The sequence below is a fragment of the Dermacentor albipictus genome, unplaced genomic scaffold (assembly GCF_038994185.2).
Source record: "Dermacentor albipictus isolate Rhodes 1998 colony unplaced genomic scaffold, USDA_Dalb.pri_finalv2 scaffold_31, whole genome shotgun sequence".
NCBI classification, from domain to species: Eukaryota; Metazoa; Arthropoda; class Arachnida; order Ixodida; family Ixodidae; genus Dermacentor; species Dermacentor albipictus.
Genome location: NW_027225585.1, coordinates 3,185,377 through 3,204,870, shown reverse-complemented (window position 1 = coordinate 3,204,870; position 19,494 = coordinate 3,185,377). Strand labels below are relative to the sequence as shown.

Sequence of the window (19,494 nt, the reverse complement as noted above, 5' to 3'; positions counted from 1 at the left end):
TTAACAATAGTTTCTGCAGTTGTGTATCGGCACAGAATGTCTCATGCTTTGTTTTGCTTCTTTCGAGCTTCTTTGCACTTAGGTCGCTCGACAAGCGTCAAGCTTTTCGAGGGAGACACGCTACCCGATCGGGCTATGTGAGACACCCGGTGCATCCTTATGTGCCCCAACCGCTGCAGTGTCACAAGTACCTAAAGCTAGGCCATGTCAGCGCTCTCTGCACAGTCCAGATGGCATGCCTCTGCTGTGCCGGTAGCCATGATGTATCTTCATGCACAGTAAAAGAAATGAAATGCTCGAATTGCGATGGACCCCACAAGGCCAATTTCAAGCATTGTCCTAAACAGAAAAAGGAGAAAAAAATGCTGAACCAAATGAGCAGGACAAATATGTCCAGCAAGGAGGCGGCAGCGTCAGTGCAACACCGGAGGAAACGAACACGTCGTCGGGGTGGACAAGCTGTAAATCCAAACGAGAGCCTCCTGGCTCCAATTCCGCAGGTCCAGCATAAGGTAGCTAAATCGACATAGAAAGATCTATCCAAACCATTGCTTCAAGTCAGCCGCGCAAGCCTGAAATCGAATGTATGTCCACGCTTGCCGCTGCACACAGACTGTCAGCGCGAGCAAGGCCAGTGCACTCAGATATCACCACAGGACTCTGTTATCAAAGCCATGCTGCAACAAATAATCGAGGCCCTGCAGCTGCTACTGTCCGGTTTGAATACGCCAGTGGCGCTAACAGCGGTCTCCTAGCTACACTGCAGTAACTTGCACCTTTGTCCGCAAAGATGACTGCGCTGTGTTGTGAAGTGTATACACGTACGCATTGCACAGAAACAGTATGCTGTGCAGCCCTCATCATATTCACCATACCACCACCCTCCTTCCTCTTCACATTCTACCTCCATTATTCTCCAGACCCCTTCCCCAGCGTAGAGTAGCAGGCTAGAGGCACTTCACTCAGGCCGACAGCTCCACCCTTCTGCCATTATCTCTCAACTAGATGTGTTCCCTGAACACACAGCACATTCGGGGTAACTTATACAAGATTTCTCTGCTATCGTCGAGGTTGTAGAGAAGTCCTCTGACATTCCATCGCAATATCTGTGTGGCCATGATGCAGAAGATGTTTGTGCTGTGTGTGTCAAGTATAAGAAGACTAATTTACAGAGCTCCTGTAATCTCCTGCAACATTAATTATACACTTATAAGAATTTCCAGCACATGTGGAACCTCACAAATCCGAACGTGTCATATGGAAAATAATAGATTGACGATTTTACAGGCAAAACTATAATCTCATTATGAGGCATGCCGTAGTTTGGAAATTCCGGGTTAGTTTGAAGCGCCTGGGGGTCCTTTGACATTCACCCAAGGCAGAGCGCATGGGAGTTTTTGCGTTCCGCCCCCAACGGAATGTGGCCGCCGCTGCCGGGAGTGAACTCGCGACCTCGTCAGTTGGTTCGATCTTTATTCTATGACCTCGTGCGCAGCAGCACAGCACCCTATAGCCGCTGAGTTGTTGCCTCAAAATTTATATTTCACTCTATAGCATAGGAAACACAACGCAATGTGATAGTAGTGTTATTGATATTCTGGAGCAACTTTCAGTTGTGGAGTGTTCAGAAAATGTATTACTAAATAATTATTTATTAGCCTAATTTTAAACTTTTGTATTATTTCATTATTTTCTATATTATTTTATATAGTATATTATTTGTGGGCAGAAATAAAGGCGAAGAAGTTCTAGTTTTTCTTGATTTAGCTTTAGCTTTTGGGGGATATGGAAGCTAAAGCAAATCCCGTACTTCATCCACTCACTTTAACCTCTGCGCAAAGCATCAGCCTTAATTTTGCCAACATTTTCGCGAAATTTAACCTCGGTGGGTGTTGTATTTCCACAAAAGAAGCCGGCTAAACAATGCGTCATTTGCAAAACATTTGAGTTGGTCCAATTCATATGTGTGTGCACCATGTACGTTGTTTGCGCTGAGACTGGTCAGTGCCAGCTACCTCAATTTAGCATTTCTAATTTCACTACAATGGCTTCCAGCACCATGCTGTCTTGTTTCAGTGCCCTAGAATAAGCCGATGCCGAAGGTTGTTTTGGATCGAGTTGGCTCTCCGTTGTCCACGTCAGTACAAATATAATAGGCTTCATTTCTCGCAATTGTAGGCAGTGCAGTTACAAAAGTCATAACGATTTTCATATGGTGGACGCTGAATACTCCAGTCTCGGAGCTTATGCAAAGCCAAATAGAATCAGAACCACGAATTCCAGCCCCCAAAGGCAACAAAGCGCTAAATGCTAATATGTAGCAATTAGTTGGCGTTGGCTCCGCATGCAGAACTGACCCTCATTGAGAATTATGGCAGAGAAACATTGTTGGTCCATTATGCTAAAGATTAAGGCGGATGACATGTCCGTCGTAGGGCAATTAGAGCGCGGCTTAGGTACGAAAAAATGCGCTGCCTCAAACAGTTCTAGCTGTTGCGAGAAAGCCAAGAGATAAAGCAGCATGACCTAACTATAGTCAAGTTCACTGTGAAGCATGGCATGCTAATATGTTGGAATATATCCCGTGAAAGAAACACCTGTGTTCTTCCAACACATGCCCCAGCGCAGCCAACCAGCACTTCGGCAGCAGAAGAAATGGACATGTCCACAGTGTAGACACTTACAAAAATACCCCCTCACCTCACCTCTACTTAGGCGACAGCCAACACAGGGGGGCAATGGCATGTCACAGTGTAGGGCTGTGCATGGCACAGTACACAATTTGACCCCCTTATATACCCTCACCATTTATAACGATGTAGAAAGCAGATGCTGCCGGCATGGGCACCACTGCTCTTATGAGTAAATATGCAATTTGAAGGAAATAGTTTTTATTTGGCACACAGACAAATACAGAAAAAGCACACTTTGGAGCAAAACTTTTGCATCTCCTTTTGCAAATTCACCGGATCGACTTCCACAGGTGATGCTCTTGGTGTACTGCAAACACACTCACACAAAAAAAAAGGTAGTGAAGGCACTTCAGCTGCTGGCTGACGAAGGTACTGGTGGCTTAACAAGCAGGATCCTGGCTCATGGCAGGTTGCTAGCCAAAACAGCAGCAGCAGTACACGCCCCATGTAGCCTTATGTGGTTAGTTGCTGGGCTTAAAGAGGGGAGACATGATGTGCAGCGCACATTTAGCAAGGCTGTTGTGAATGATCACAATCTGTCGTTGGCCTGTGGTCAACAGGTCCCTGCGTGGACAAAAATCGAGCATTAGCCATCATCGCGACCAAAGCTGAATACAAACGCTTTTACAGACACTGCACAGAATGCATTCTAGAAGGGGGTGCTGCACACTCCCACCCAGTCCATTTGCAGTGATCAATGCATTATACTGCAACCTTGCGCTGCTCATTAGCGAAGACAGTACAGCTTCATCAAATATTACAACAGATTGCGTGAGCTCTGAGCAAATTGATACTATAACTTTCAATAGAATAAGCGCCAAAAAGTGACAGCACACAAGAAGAAAAACGGACAGGACAAGGCGCTACTTGCAACTGTTTATTGAAATGACAAGTGGCTAATTTTATAGCCATGAGGATAGGAGAATGAAAAAAGAGGGACACTGAATATCTGAATGCGCACGTGCGAGAACACTGAAGGTGTGTGTGTGTGTGTGTGTGTGTGTGTGTGTGTGTGTGTGTGTGTGTGTGTGTGTGTGTGTGTGTGTGTGTGTGTGTGTGTGTGTCACTTTTTGGCACTTATTCTATTGAAAGCTATGCACCAACTAGCCCCACAACATGTTTTACTGATACTATAAACTCAACAAGCCCACCTTTTGTGATGGACATTTCAGCTACAAATGTCTTGAGAGACAAACTAGCTGTCAGTACAAGGTTTAATTTTTTTTTTCATTTCTCCTGCAGTCGCTGGCCATTTCTTTTTGTTTTTAGCCATGGCATTCTAAAGCAAATGTTGGTTTATTGGGACTGCAAGCACTGCCTCTGTTTTCTGAATTCACAACTGATTTATGATGTCAGAGATTGTCAAAAAGCAAAAGCTTCATGAACAAGTTTCACAATAAACAACTCGGTCATCTCGTATAGTAGTGAAGTTATGGCTTCTATTTTGTTCACCATATTATATTTTGCCACAAGATGCAAAACGCTGGCATTAAATGCATATGCAAAACTTCAATAGTGCCTATACATTGTGCATGGAATTAGCAGGCCTGCCTTTTGCTGAAAGAATGCCACCACAGTTTGCGAATAAATCCTTGCCTTTTACAGCATACACAGTTTAAACCAGTTTCCATGAACAATGCAGTTGCTTGTTTTTTATTCCCCAAAGTAGAAAACCTTTTCCTCTATGCACATTGCTTGTGTCAATCCTTGTCATATTGTTTCTGCCATGGATATAGCTTGCACGTGTTTATTGAGAGCTTGCTTGAAATAGTGCTTGATAAATTGAAAGTTCCTACTGCATGAACCTTTAGTGCCCTCTTACCCCTGATACATGGGAACGTTAAAGTCTTGAAGCAAACCGTCTTTCTGATCCTTATATTTAAGTGCTGCTGACACATGAGGAAATGATGGCACTGCATGCTTCTTTAAAAGGAAACTGACATAGTGGAATATTATATGGTCAGTGCAAAATAAAAGGAAATAAGAGGATAATTTTAGGCCTGCCAGCATTGTGTGCACATAGTATTTGCTAAAAGTCACTTTTTCTTCGTAGCAAAATAATTTGGTTTTAAAAAAATGGGCATGGGTATTTGGTGTCCGTACGATATGCCACTAGGTGTAAATCTTTTCTGTCTGTGTGTTGCTGGATTTGATGCATCCCTCCTGCAAATCAACTGCCCACGTGATGAAACAGAAAACTAGACCAAATGAATCACTGCACAACCCCGACAAAGCTAGAAAGTAACTACACTGCCGGAGGCTATCAGTGACCATAGTGCCGAAAGCTATGACAGTGCCATTAGGAGCAAAGCTCCAGCAGATATAGTGCATTATAGCAAGGAAGGCTGGTCTCTATGCCATCAGAATATATGTACTACCATTCAAAATGCATGTGGGAGCCAAAGGGGTAAGAATCATGAAGTGAGGAGTGCAGTCCTATTGAAAAAATCATCCATGCCTCTTTTGGATGGCTTCCTGCAAGGCTTGCTGTGTGCCACTGAGCCCCGATCAACAGGCAGAAAAATGGAGAAATTACAAAGGGCAATGTGGCTCACCTTGGAAATGCCGTCTGCACCCTTACGTGGCATTCTGAGCCCTTTATGTGCCCCGCGAGGGCAGGTCCGAAACGACTAAGATTGCACTCCGAGGCAGGGGGGCATTCTTGCTTAATTGCAGAGTTGGCTTTCTGGTCTAGATTGGCCTATTGTGGCTGCCTTCTAACCTGTCCATCGCATACGACTTGATGGACAATCCAAGGAGAGGCATGCGGGAGGTCGCCACAGAGGCGTCGCGGAGAATGGCTCGAGCCTAGCGACAGTGACCAATTGCAACCTCAGCCTGTTGCATATATGCCTTTGCGGTAAACAAGATCATCTAAGTAGAACTTTTTAGATAAAGTTTCAGCAGTGCCTTAATTGTTTTTGGACCCTTGGACTCTGTGGCAAACCAAGGCCAAACCAGCAGCCAATCAGTGGACCAGAGTGCTCACCGTCTCTCCACGAGAGGTGAGCAGAAGAACCTTGTATTTTACTGCTTCTCGTACTTCATACTAGAGAAGCATGAAACAGTTCATACCGAAGCTACTGCACCATCCTCATGGTGATAGACCACATAGTTTCCAACAAAAATTACAACAGGGAACACTGGCAGTGCAATCACTGAGCTACCACGGGAATTACTGGTAGTTCATACATTTGTACTAGTATCTTCGAGCTTATGGCTGCAGAGATCCTGTTACCTTTATTACGCTTTATTTTTCTAAACACGTGTAAATTTCACGAACTGTTACATTTATATAATGCCATGTTTCATTGAAAATGACGAATTTGCAAAGTCGCAAAGCTATTTAGAGCCAGACAGTCAAACTATCAGCAAATCCATGCATACAACTCACCATTACCACGCTGGCTGTACTGTCATACCTGCAGCTCCTGCAGACACTAGCAACAGAGTTCGCTCTAGTATTTTTGTAGGACCACTGTGGCCACAGACCACCCTCCTATTCATATCCTTCACAAAGGGGAGTTTACACTGATAAAACACTGGCGCATATTCCATGAACCCATGTATGTATGGCAGTCAAATTTAATTGGGTCTGTCTCAATGTGATCATCACTAACATGAAACGAATTTACAATCATCAGCTCTCTCTGGTCATGCACTCATTCTATAACTAAGCACTGATCCATTACCTTTTGCACTGCTAATTGCTCAAATGGCAAGTCCACTTATACAAGCTAGCACTTGGCAAATGATCGACTAACTTTAATAAGCTAATGCTTTAATTGCAATCAACTGGTTTAGGTCACAAGAGAAGTGAGATTAATTGGATTAATCAGGTTAAACTCCTTATTTATTGACCAGCCTTAAAGGGAAGCTGAAAGTTTTTCCAGAAAAAATGAGTGAACATCTGTACATAATGGTTTTCAACCCTCCGAATTCGAATATCGTATCGGAATTGAGCGAAAGAAAGCGCAAATATATTTTATTTCGACGAAAAGTGCAGCAGCGGACACGCCCAGCTCGCGCGTCTCGTTTCCGCCTGTGACTGGTCGGGCGCCTCGTGACGTCAACACTAGTGTTCGTCCGAACCGACCGCTGCCGCTACACATGAAGCGCGGTGCCAGGTAGTTTGGTGCTGTTTTTCTGAGACTGTAATGGAAAATTTAGAGAGACTGCGTTTTTCTGAGGAGTTCGGCGTTACTCCCTACATGTACGAGCCGATTGCGAAGAGCCGGCCTCTCGAAGAAGCAAACGATGCTGGTGCGAGCAGTGCTTTCGACGCGAACGAAAGCGAAGTCTTGGGATCTCCTCGTGTTGGAAATGCTCTTTGGTGAACATGTTTTTTGCAAAGCGATCTAGTGATCTCGCCGATCTTTCGCCGATCTAGTGAGCTCGTTTCCGGTCAAACAAATGTAGTGTTGTGTTCCTGCATGCCTCCTCGTGGAACGTAAGCGGGGATGCGATCGTCGGGATTTGTGCGCTGTCCACAGCTGTCGGTAATCTACAAAGGCGGTTTAAACGCGTGAAAAGCTTCCCGGTTCATACAGTACGTGTAGTGACCTTCATCTGTGCGCCATCCGCACACTACTCGTAACCGAAGTCGTAAAGGCGGCGAATTCCGTCGGTTTCTCGCTGTGCGCGAGAGAAGGGGGTAGCGTAGCGTCCTGGCGTGTGCCGGCGTTCCAGCACATGCTAACTCTACATTTGCATTGCGTTATGGTAGCTGCATGCAGGCTGTTTTACAACACGCGTGCAAATAGAAAATTCACGGCGCTTTGCAACGAAACCTGCGTCAAGGGCGGGAGATAAACATGCACCTTCCGTTCAGCGTGCTAACACGAAGGAGCTCGCAGTAAATAAAAATCCAGGTTTGGGCGAGTTCGTGTATTCATAAGGCCTTTCAACACCCGTTATCATCAGTCAGTCCGCACACTGACGGCACTGCAATGGTCCTTAGACAAGCCGACTTGACTGGCAAACCCAACGCACACATTAATGATAAATTCTGGTGATAATCCTTGTCACGGAAGTGGTTGGACCACAGCACTGTTGTTCTTGAGGGCTTGAAATTCTTTCGCTTCACAGCAGCCTCCCACTTCGTTAAAAGCTTCTTGTCTTGTGGGAAGTAATGGAAGACAACATCGTCGCGGCGGCTGGTGTTCGTGCAACCGTAGGCTGCACAGAAAGGCGGCATGATCGGCCCAGCACTTCAGTTGATGCTGCGCACATTGACTACCATTCTACATACACGCAGACGCACCAACAAAGAAATGCAGGGTCGATCGAAGCAGATTACGATGGCACGCACGCAGAAACAAGCATGGTCAGGCATGGTCGCGGAGGCTGCGAAGGAACGGAACGCTAGTGTTGACGTCACAACACCGCGGTTTGACGTCACAACACCGCTCGCATCGTCAACGTCAGCAGCAGCGCGTGGCATTCGACGGGGGGGCGGAGCTACAGCGCAATTTTAACCGACGATTACGTCGCTCGTAATTGAAAAAAAAACCAAATTTTACCTACATAGTTTATAAGGTTCCCGCATCCGTATACGAGAGTCTTATTGAATTCGACAGACTCTTCAGCTTCCCTTTAACACCACAAACTCAGATGTATCATCTTTGGTACGCCGAGTTTAAGAGCTCGAAATTTTAACTTGCGTGCAAGAAACTCGGTGCAAAGCTCACAATGCCATTTCTGATACATTGCAGCAAATTTTCAGCTGTTGATACTTCAGCTAATTCCTACCTAAATATTAAAATAATTTTTGCTCCAGTATGTTTTTGGTCAGAAATAAAGTTAGCAAATTGTCATAATTATCTATGATGTGGAATTATGATTAGGCTTTATGGGATTAATACAAACTCTGATGGCAAATGCATTTTGTCCCCCAAGAGAGTGTTGCACTCAGGCGAAATTTTAATGCAACGAGAATACCAACTTAGATACAATATTTATACGTAGCAAGCAGAGGAGGCAATTGATGCCACGAATCTCACCTGTTTTCAGGTCCCGTGATGTACTGCTGCATTTCAGCCGCATCAACTCGCCAGATTTTTTCTGCTTGCATGCCCTGAAAACAAGAAAAAAAGATGGCAGGATCCCATGCTGTCTATTTGAATTTATCCCTCCAAGCTTGGCACATGCAAAAGATTGGCTTCAATGTTGTGACATTCGTTAAAATGGGCACAACTTTATTTCTTGTTCATGTGGTTTGTACAACAACGCAATCGGGCAGAAAACAAACAGAAGGGAACATTTTGTTTTGTGCATTACGATGAAAGTCTCTATGTGGCAGTGCTCATGCTGCAGTTGTGTTAAATTGTTTTTGCAGCCACCTAAAAGAAAGCAAATTAATTGAAGTATACCTCTGCATTTGCAGCTCCACAGTGACCACATTTAATGTATATTTTGCAGAACTGAGACAATGCATTGAAGTGGTACTCTTTTTTTCTGTTATTGCTTCATCAGAGGAGGTATTCGGTAAGAGTCCACCTAGTGGACATGTCCATTTCGTCTGCTGTTGATGTTTTTTATTGGCTAGGCTGGGATGGGCGCTTCCGCAGCAGCGAGCCAATCAGCACTTCAGCAGCTAACGAAATGGACATGTCCGCTGGGTGGACTCCTACAGAATACCTCCTCAGGTGTCAGAGTGATGCTCCATCTACACTATCGCCAACATCAGCTGGTCATGAGCGGTGAACAATTAAGGGAAAGGAACCGAGTGAAAAAGAATCTTTATAATATACATTACAGTGACCTGGCTTCCCACAATGCTGCCAGAAATTGGTGCACATATTCAAACAGAATAATTTCTCATATACAGAAGCCTGAATGGCACCATGTGGGTACGCAAGACCAGCCTACCTGACAAAAGCTTATTAAAAGCGCAAAACGCAGACGTGTGTGTGGACATCACACACCACATGCACCTTTGCACTATACAGCGAGGCAGAGCGACAAGCTAAAAAAGAGTGGACATAAGACCATACCTCATGACGAAGAGTGTTTAGGAGCTCAACGAGAGCCTCAATCAAAGCTTCACCCAGGCCGGACACGTTGGGTTCATGTTTGTCGAGCTCAATCACCAGGCTGCAGAGGGAATTAATGGGCAACAGTAAAGCACTTGCACGGCACAGCATCTAGCTTTGTGCGACCTGCACCTGTGAGAAAATCTCTTCAAAGTACAGAAGGCATTCTAAAAGTGTAACTTCTAGAGACAGGCAGGAATCACTTGCTTCATTTTCTTGTGTGCAATGCAAATTTCCACGTGACAACTCAAACAAGACATTTTGAATATAAATATGCTTTCCGGTATAATGTTAATGCTGGTAGTTTTATGGAAACTGCACTGGGCAATGTGCACCACAGAACAATTAACATTCAAAGGTAAACATGCAAAAACCATTTGCCAATTATCAGCTGTAATACAAATTAATAAAACCAAAATGTAATGTCTATAGCACGTGAACAAGGATTGCAAAATTTATACATTTCCTCAGAAAGTTTGTAACTCCATTTTGGCCTGCGCCCAGGACTGGATCTGTGCTTTTTCAGAGGTCTCGATGATAATGTATTCTGCCCTTCTACATCATTTGGAACATTCGGAGAGAACGGCATTTTTTTCTAAGAATATACCTCTCTGATCTGGATAAAGCAGCTGCACAAAGCTGCAAGTGGAACACCTACTGTCATATGTTGTGGTGCATCACTAGTAAACAGATTGCATACATTCAGATTGTGCGAAACACCCAGAGACAAGTAGGAGATGAAAGTGCTCAATTTATGCTCCTTGTTTCAGGGTGTTTCACGTGGCGTGTTGCATGTGAGTTCACCCTTGACACCACAAAGTACAGCCACAGTCTGCAGGTGCAATTGCTTGCTGGTTTGTACACTTTAAACATTTTTTGCAGTACCCTGGCATAGAGTAATGGCCCCTGCACTACATCTATATTGGCATGGTGACAGAGATCCAGTGACCCTATAAACCATTCATTCAGCTGCGATACAATTTCGTTGATTCGGTGCAACTCCTTTTATAGGAAACATTCTTATACAGTCTTACTTGTATATAAACTAACTAGGCCAGTCTCTGGTTTATTTCAGTGGGGTATTCTCCCACTATAACGAAACCAAAGATGTGGGGTTGGGCACTGTACCGGTTATAGTGAAGCAAATTTTCTTTCGACAGCAATTATATGAACACTCCAAGCAAATTTGCGCCGCTGTCATTGGCGTCGCTGTGGGACTATGCATGTATTTAGGTATATGTATGCTATATGCTCATACATGCTATATATGTGGGAGATATTTCTACACTTTTCAGTCGCTAAAGTTGCTCATACCAGGTCTTACGTTCTTGATTAAATTATTCCTCAGAATTTTGAGAATTGCAGCCCACAAACAAATGTCATGAAATGTAACACTCGCAGCACATGCCTTGTATCTTAAATCTTCTCAGGCTATTAAATATTAAAAGTGCTAAACAATATCAGTGCTCAAACCTAGAAGACCTGTAATTTCACTGGTGCAGCTCTTTAAAGGCAGCATAGTGGCGTGTCCATGTTAGTTGGACCCGAGTTTATTTAGAACACCGTTCGAGAAGTTCAAGCGCTACACTAAACCTTGCTATCGCAGTCAGTGCTTCGCCCTTCGGGTTGAACTGCAATTTTTTATTTGTCTGCATGTAGCCTGTAACAGATATTCTGCAGCTAAAAAGTAAAATACAGTGTCATCAGAATTTTTCAAAATATTGCACTTATGTGGACTTGGCACCTCTGCATTTCCCTAGAACCAATGTATAGCAGGAACCGAAATTTTGGACACCGATCAACTTTATATATACGTATATGCGCGATGCTGCAAACATGTGGTTGTAAACAAAGTTGTCACCACGTTGACTCAGCGCTCAACCGCAGCTTTTTGTCACCAGCTCCCGACGAAGAGCTGCTAGTTGCAGTACTATGGCTGATGAAGATTTTCAGATGGCCGGCAGAATGGCTGATCAATTAGCCGTCGCTGGAAGCTTGCCATCAATATGTTCTTATCAGCATCATCAGTAATCTAGTGCGAGATAGCACACATGGGTAGACTGACGACGGTAGTAGGAAAGCCGTGTCCAGAAAATAGGCAACTGTAGTAAGCAGGAGCAGTCTGAAATGACACATGCTGGACATGCATGAGCGTTTTAATAAGCGGTATTGCTTGGCTGGATGACAACCGGCAAGCCATTGTGGTCATCCCACGTAATCACATTGATCGCATGGTTGCATATTAGCGGCAGTGCAAACGTGTACACAATTTATTCTTCCTGTGCTACATATCGGCATAGCAGGCTGCCAATGGGCCATCAAAATCTACAGGAGCCCCTTTTGGCACTTTGGAGGTATAGCTTATTTTGCACAAGCCTTGTGTATGCTTATAGCGAATATTGAATACATACAATTATTTGATCAGTATTTGTCAGATATGCGACTGTTATAGCGAGCTGCTTCAGCTGTATAGCAAAACAAAAAACAGTAGTTACGCAAAAGCTTTGGCCATTATGTGAAAAACGTTAAGTGAAAGCCCGCTGGCTGAAGATACGACATGGACGAGTTGTGCATCCGTGAATGGAGACTTCATTTTGCAAAGATTAGAGTGCTGTTGTATGCAGTTGTTTCTGCGAGTTATACGTGCAGATAATTTTTTTTTCTTTCCGGGCTGCTGTAATTGAGGGTGTGGGTTATATGTGAAAAAATATGGTATTTATAAAGAGCGTACCTGTACTAATAGATTCAATCCTCACAACAGTAAGTAGTGAATAAAACAAAGAAATTCTTGAAGTACTTGAAATGCTTCACTGGCACTGTTATAAAGGCCAGAAATTGCAACAACTTTATACGCTTAAAATGGCATTAATAAAAAAATATATATATTTATGCGAACTTCAGCATGTTCTTTGTCCTCATGAATGAGGACAACAAGCGCACTCTGTCTACCTTCTAGCAGCCATTTCTTTTTTGTCCTTTGTGAATTTCTGTGCTGATATAGCTACTAAAGACAGCAAGCTTTACAGGTCAATTATCAGTTGCCCATAAAGTCAGTGTAGCCATGCAACGCTTCTATTTACCCGCCGTGGTTGCTCAGTGGCTATAGTGTTGGGCTGCTGAGCACGAGGTTGCGGGATCGAATCCCGGCTGCGGCGGCCGCATTTTGATGAGGGTGAAGTATGAAAACACCCATGTACTTAGATTTAGGTGCACGTCAAAGAACCCCAGGTGGTCGAAATTTCCGGACTCCTCCACAACGGCGTGCCTCATAATCAGAAAGTGGTTTTGGCACAATAAAGCCCATAATTTAATTTTTAACGCTTCTGTTTGAAGTGCTACTCTGTGCCCATTTGCTTGACACCATGCTTAATTCATGTATCTTTACTTTTGCTTGCACAGCACTGTAGGTCAAGCTTCTGTCCAATGTGTTCTCTGCCACCCAAAATTTTGTTTTACCGGACTGGTATAGACAGCAGTAGATTACATAGTAGTATTTTAGCACTTACGCATTCATGTAGTCCATGACACGCACAACAAGTCCATAAACCTTGCGCACAGTTGCACGGTTGACACGGTAAGCAGATCGCATGACGTAGGGGAACTCATGGGTCTTCCCCACCTTGAAGCACAAAAATCCACTGCAAAAATAAAAATTTATGTTTCAGCTCACAGGAATGAACTTGCACATATTGCTATATTCCCCTCAAAATAATATCCGTGCACTAAGGGGGCATGCACATAAAAAGAATACTGAACATCCTGGCTTTTGCAAACCAAGAGGTGAATTTTTAACTGTAATGTTACGGTAACATTCAAAACACTTTCTGAATGAAGTTAAGAAAATTGTCTGTAGAAAATGCTGTCCTGAACATACGAGCCAAATATAGATCCGTGACACGCAGAAGGGAGCTTACGATCTCGCAGAACAGAATTCATTGCTCTCTCCTGCAACTTCAGTCTATTGCTCTTTTCTGGCATATGTTACGTCGGTGATGACGACCTACAATGTTCCATAGATGTCAGCCACTGGGCGATTTTTCATTACCACGAATTACAGGCAAAAGCTCTCACATGCATATATGGTCTGCCCTTCCAGATCCTCTAGGAAATGGGCAGACACTTGTGCATCACGCCCATCCTGTCATGACTACTCTGTTACGCTCGGGTGCCTTTTCCAGAAGCCAGCCAAAGAAAGGAGTGGTAGGAACGCTACGCTACGAAAGGAAAGGAGTGGTGTGTGCGTGTGTACGTGCGTGTGCGTGTGTGTGCGCACGTGCGTGCGTGCATGCGTTCGTGTGTGTTTGTGTATGTTGGGGGGAGTGAGTGAGTGAAAACTTTATTTGGTCCACTTAAGACGTAAGCAAACTCAACGTCACCTAGCTGGCTAGGCCCACTTGGGGACCATCAGGTGAAACCTAACTGCTCTCTCGCGAGCCCTCTGGACTGCCAGGATTTGAGAGCTCTGATCCTGGGCCCTAATTAGCCTCATCATTTCCTCTTGGGTGAAAGGGGGACCGGCAGAGGCGCAGCCCCACAGGACATGTTCGAAGTCCGCATAATCACCACAAAGGGCAATTATGTTGGGGGGGGGCGGTGAGGAAAAAAACATGGTGAAAGCATTATAGCTGCCAAAGAGTTCTTGGAATGAATCAGCCAAAGAACAGAAGAAATATGTTATAAGGACATACAACAGCATGCAAGTCTTTGCCTAACAAATCTGTTTCATAAAGTCAGCACTGTCTGGCATTTATGGGACCAAGGCAGCTTCGAGAGTTGGCTACCAGTCTTTAGCACATTCAATATGTGCGGGCATCAACATTGCAGAAAAGCTAATTTTCCATAGCATTTGACAACAAGGGTGAAAAACAGCTTAACTGAGTCTAACTACACAACAAATTAAAGATCAAATTACGATTGTAACTTATTTTTTTTAATGATGGTTGTGTCTCACATGAGTTCTAAAACAAAGAGCACCCAGAGGTGATCTATCTGGTAACACCTGCCCAAACAGATTAGAATTACACTTGATCCCACAGCCGATATTTCTAGTTAAATTGCATAGACGGCCTGGTTTATATGCACCCTAATGTTAAAACGCCTGAACAAAAACAGCGTGGTTTTCATCCTAGAAGGAAACAACTACAGCAATGAATTATGCTTACTCGAGTACTAGCGTCAGGGCAAGCTTGCATGTGTGCTGCATGCATTCTTATGCGGGCAGCAGTCTTCACAACTGCTTAACAAGCATATGTTATAAAAAGCTTAGTCCTCTACCATTAACGCACAAAGACATACCTTGCCATTTGCTGCAGAATCAATGCAAGTGCGATATTTCTCCCGTATGACTTCAGCTGGGAATTGCTGTTTATATACAACGAAGCTGGGCTGAAGCTATTTCATATTTGTCGTTTGGTGAAGGAAGTCGTACAGGAGGTTATATATATATAGCTTTCATTGATTACGAGAAAGCGTTTGATTAAGTCGAAACCTCATCAGTCATGTAGACATTACGGAATCAGGGTGTAGACGAGCCATATATAAAAATACTGAATATCTATAGCGGCTATAGATACGATCTCTATAATGCTATTCACAGCGTGTTTACAGGAGGTATTCAGAGACCTGGATTGGGAAGAATTGGGGATAAGAGTTAATGAAGAATACCTTAGTAACTTGCAATTCGCCGATGATATAGCCTTGCTTAGTAACTCAGGGCACCAATTGCAATGCATGCTCACTGACCTGGACACGCAAAGCAGAAGGGTGGGTCTAAAAATTATTCTGCACAAAACTAAAGTTATTTTTAACAGTCTCGGAAGAGAACAGCAGTTTACGATAGGTAGCGAGGCACTGGAAGTGGTAAAGGAATACATCTACTTAGGGCAGGTAGTGACCGCGGATCTGGATCATGAGACTGAAATAATCAGAAGAATAAGAATGGGCTGAGGTGCGTTTGGCAGGCATTCTCAGATCATGAAGAGCAGGTTGCCATTATCCCTCAAGAGAGAAGTGTATAACAGCTGTCTTGCCAGTACTCACGTGCATGGCAGAAACCTGGAGGCTCGCGAAAAGGGTTCTACTTAAATAGAGGACAACACGAGTTATGGAGAGAAGAATGATGGGTGTGACATTAAAGGATAAGAAAAGAGCAGATTGGGTGAGGGAAGAAACACGAGTTAATGACACCTTAGTTGAAATCAAGAAAAAGAAATGGGCATGGGCAGGACATGTAATAAGAAGGGAAGATAACCGATATTCATTAAGGGTTACAGACTGGATTCCAGGGAAGGGAAGCGTAGCAGGAGGCGGCAGAAAGTTAGGTGGGCGGATGAGATTAAGAAGTTTGCAGGGACAACATGGCCACAATTAGTACATGACCGGGGTAGTTGGAGAAGTATGGGAGAGGACTTTGCCCTGCAGTGAGCATAGCCAGCATGATGATGATGATGATGATGGTGATGATGATGATGATGAAGAAAGTCAGCTGTTTGATTTCAAGCACCATACTGACATAGGTGGCAAAAGCATCAGCACAGCTGAGGAGAAAAAATATATAATCTGGGCAGTAGCCAAGCTTATTGCCTCCAATGTGCACAGTTGTAAAGAAAGCTGATGGAGCATATTTCATCATTAATAGAACATGCTTCAGTGGCCGCTTGCGAGTATGTGCCACTGTAAAACAGGATCGTCAATAACAGCTCACCGAAACATGGTGAATACGACTGCCAATCTGTAGACATTGCTGCTGTGAACATGTGGGCCAAATACAATTAAGCCTCAACATAACGAAGTTGGTAAAACCTGTAATTTGCTTCTTTATCTATGGAAATTTTGTTATATTGAAATTCAATTTTTTATGAAAATAAGTATATTCGCCGGTGGATTTTTTTTTACATGGAAGAGGCCACAAGATTTTGTGAATAATTGGCCAATCGGAGAAAACAAACTTGAATTAGAAGGAAGTCATTTTGATGAATTTGGGAGTCTGCAATGAAAGATCTGGTTTCATGCCGTGTCGAAGATATCTTCAATGACGACGCAAAGCCAGCCACGCTTTCATATCTGCTTCGCTCCCGCGGCTGATTGCTCCACATGCAGTGGGACGACGCTACCATGAAAAGTGCTGGCATCGGGGAGCAATACGCTTCATCTACCTCTCAATTCAACTACTCAAAAGTGTCCGCTAAACTTGAGATTACGCAACCTCCAGCAGTAACCATGCGGGAAGACTGCACGGTGCTGCACAATATTTGCTCACCCGTCTTTGCACACGCAGCACATAACCCGTAAAACAGGGCACACGGGCAGCGTGTGCACTCAGCGACACTGATATATCCATGCCCAACCACGACTGCTCTAGGATGGGAGACGCACGCCATGGAGGAAGGAGGAGGTGCACAACCTTGACGCGCATCAATCTACTCCCCACTCCCGTCCCCGCCTTCGCATGCACTTGATCGTATTACTGTGATCAAATGCCTTGAATCACTTTACACATTTTGAAGCCTAAAGGTGATAAGCATGGCAGGAGCAATTGCCGTCACTATTTACGATTTATTTCGGAAATGATGTGCGTGGAAAGAAAAAGCTAAGCGAAGATATCTGCAATGCATTTGAAACAGTGATCAATGGTCTCTGGTTACGAGTGTGTTTCAGTGTTGCTAACCGTATGTTAATTACCCTGCTGTACGTTATTTTCAGCATTTGACCTTCTAGGAGAACTTGCTCCAAGAAATTTTTCCGGTTCTCAACCATCCAAAAGCAAGTGCAGCGAAACATCACACAAAATGCACAGCGATAATAAAAAAGATGTACTGGCGAACACCCAGACTCGCCAGCTCATAGCAATGATGATAAAATCAAAGTTCTCATGTTTTCTTGGTGAAGGTATTGACATTTCTAGCACTAAGCTCCTCTGCTGTGTTTTGCAGCACTTCTCAATAAAAAAAATTGAGGCACTCTTTCAAATTGGTTCTCTTCGACTCCACTAGTTGTTCTGCAGAGTTGCTTGCAGCAGCAGTTCATAACTGCTTCAAAACTCCTTAAAACATAGTTGGCTGTGTCTCTGGCAATGCCAGCCTAGTGATCTGCCAACACGTACAATTATTTGAAGCAGATATTGTTGGAAAAGGCAGATCGAAGTTTTGTGGTCACACACTGCAGGTGCCACTCGGCCCATATCACTGAGTAAGCTGCAATGAATATGCCTAAGTATGTTGAAGATTGCCTGCACAGTATTGCCAGTTACTTCAGCCATAGCAGCAAGCTGCAAGCTCCGCTAGCTGCTTTTAAGGAATATACCTGAACGGCAAAAGGAACAATTCTGCCTTTTAGTGAGACACCATGGCTTGTCCTAAATTCACAAATGCATTGAGCATCTATTAAAAGAAAGGGATACGCTGAGATGTCTATTCTAGGAAAAAGCTATCCATAATCGTGTTGTCACGGCTGAGCAGATTCCAAACTACATGAACTGTGTCACCAAGGCCTATTTAAGCTTCACTATGATCTGAGAGGCACACATGAACACCCGCCGTGGTTGCTTAGTGGCTATGGTGTTGGGCTGCTGCACACGATGTCGCGGGATCAAATCCCGGCCACGGCGGCCGCATTTCAATGGGGGCAAAATGTGAAAACACCTGTGTACTTAACTTAGATTTAGGTGCACGTTAAAGAACCCCAGGTGGTCCAAATTTCCGGAGTCTCCCACTACGGCGTGCCTCATAATCAGAAAGTGGTTTCAGCACGTAAAACGAAAATTTTTTTAATCAGACAGCTGACATCCAGATTTTTTTTTAAAGTTCGTTTCTAGCCTGCTTTTTCACGCAGTCAAGTTCATAGTGCAAGCCACTGCTCTCAGTATGGAGACCAGAATAGAGTTGTTAGTCCTGCATGCTTTTCAGAAGCATTATACTCACTTGCTGCAAGACCCATGAAAGAAGAATGGAACAGGTGTGGTAAAGTCTACATCTTTACATTACCAGCTACGAAAGAGCGACACTAGAAGAAAAAAAATCAGGCCATTCTGGCACAGAAATTGGAGATATAACAAATGTTAATGCTTGGCCTTTCGTGCAAAGCATCAATTGCAATAGCAAATTATTAGACAGCTATACGAAGATAGTAGATTTATCAGCTGCATAAACTTGTAAAACATTCGCTTGCTAAATCAGAATTAACAAGCACACTGTCACGCATGCACGGGCGAACACAAATACGTCTCACTCAATGACCGCAGACTATGGCTGCCAAAACACTGGCGTGAGGAAGAGCGGCAGCAGCTGCGAGCAAACTGCCCTTTGTGCTGCATCTCGCTACAACTTCAACTAAGAGGCAAGAACACAGCGCACACAATGCCATCAGCCATCTGCGCTCCTAGACTCTGTACCCACCGCACCTCGCTTTCAAATAGGGTCCGCACGGCCGTGGTCCGCCGCGTCATGTGCAGCTGCCACTGAAGTAGAGTGCCCCTGCTGCCTTGAGCACGATGGAAGACGGCACGCTTCCTCCCTATCTTCTTTCCTTGCGCGCGTGAGATCGAGCCACCATCCGGCACACCCTCGCACGCTTTCACTCGCACCCACAGCATACGACACGAGGGCGCGATTTTATCGCACTTGGACTTTATATGGAACATCATGGCGATGACGACGGCAGAAATTCACCTGGAGTATCCGTATAATTGATATCGCAATGAAACATGATATTGCACGCAGGAGTTCGAGCATGCCTCAACATTCGCCCAGTCCAAATCATTGCGGTAGCAA

At 44.2% G+C, this 19,494-nt stretch overlaps 1 protein-coding gene across 2 annotated transcripts in view; it reads right to left on the bottom strand.

Moving 5' to 3' along the window:
* Positions 1-2,874: 2,874 nt before the first annotated feature.
* LOC135909928 (uncharacterized) overlaps positions 2,875-19,494 on the bottom strand; it is a 31,398-nt gene continuing 14,778 nt past the window's right edge. For both annotated transcript variants that reach the window (XM_065441938.1, XM_065441939.1), the window contains exons 3-6: positions 13,234-13,365; positions 9,689-9,788; positions 8,696-8,769; positions 2,875-3,257 (exon numbers count right to left, since the gene is read on the bottom strand). In XM_065441938.1, coding sequence (XP_065298010.1) covers positions 3,155-3,257; positions 8,696-8,769; positions 9,689-9,788; positions 13,234-13,365 — 409 coding nt within the window. In that variant the 3' untranslated portion in view covers positions 2,875-3,154. The remainder of the gene's footprint in view (positions 3,258-8,695; positions 8,770-9,688; positions 9,789-13,233; positions 13,366-19,494) is intronic.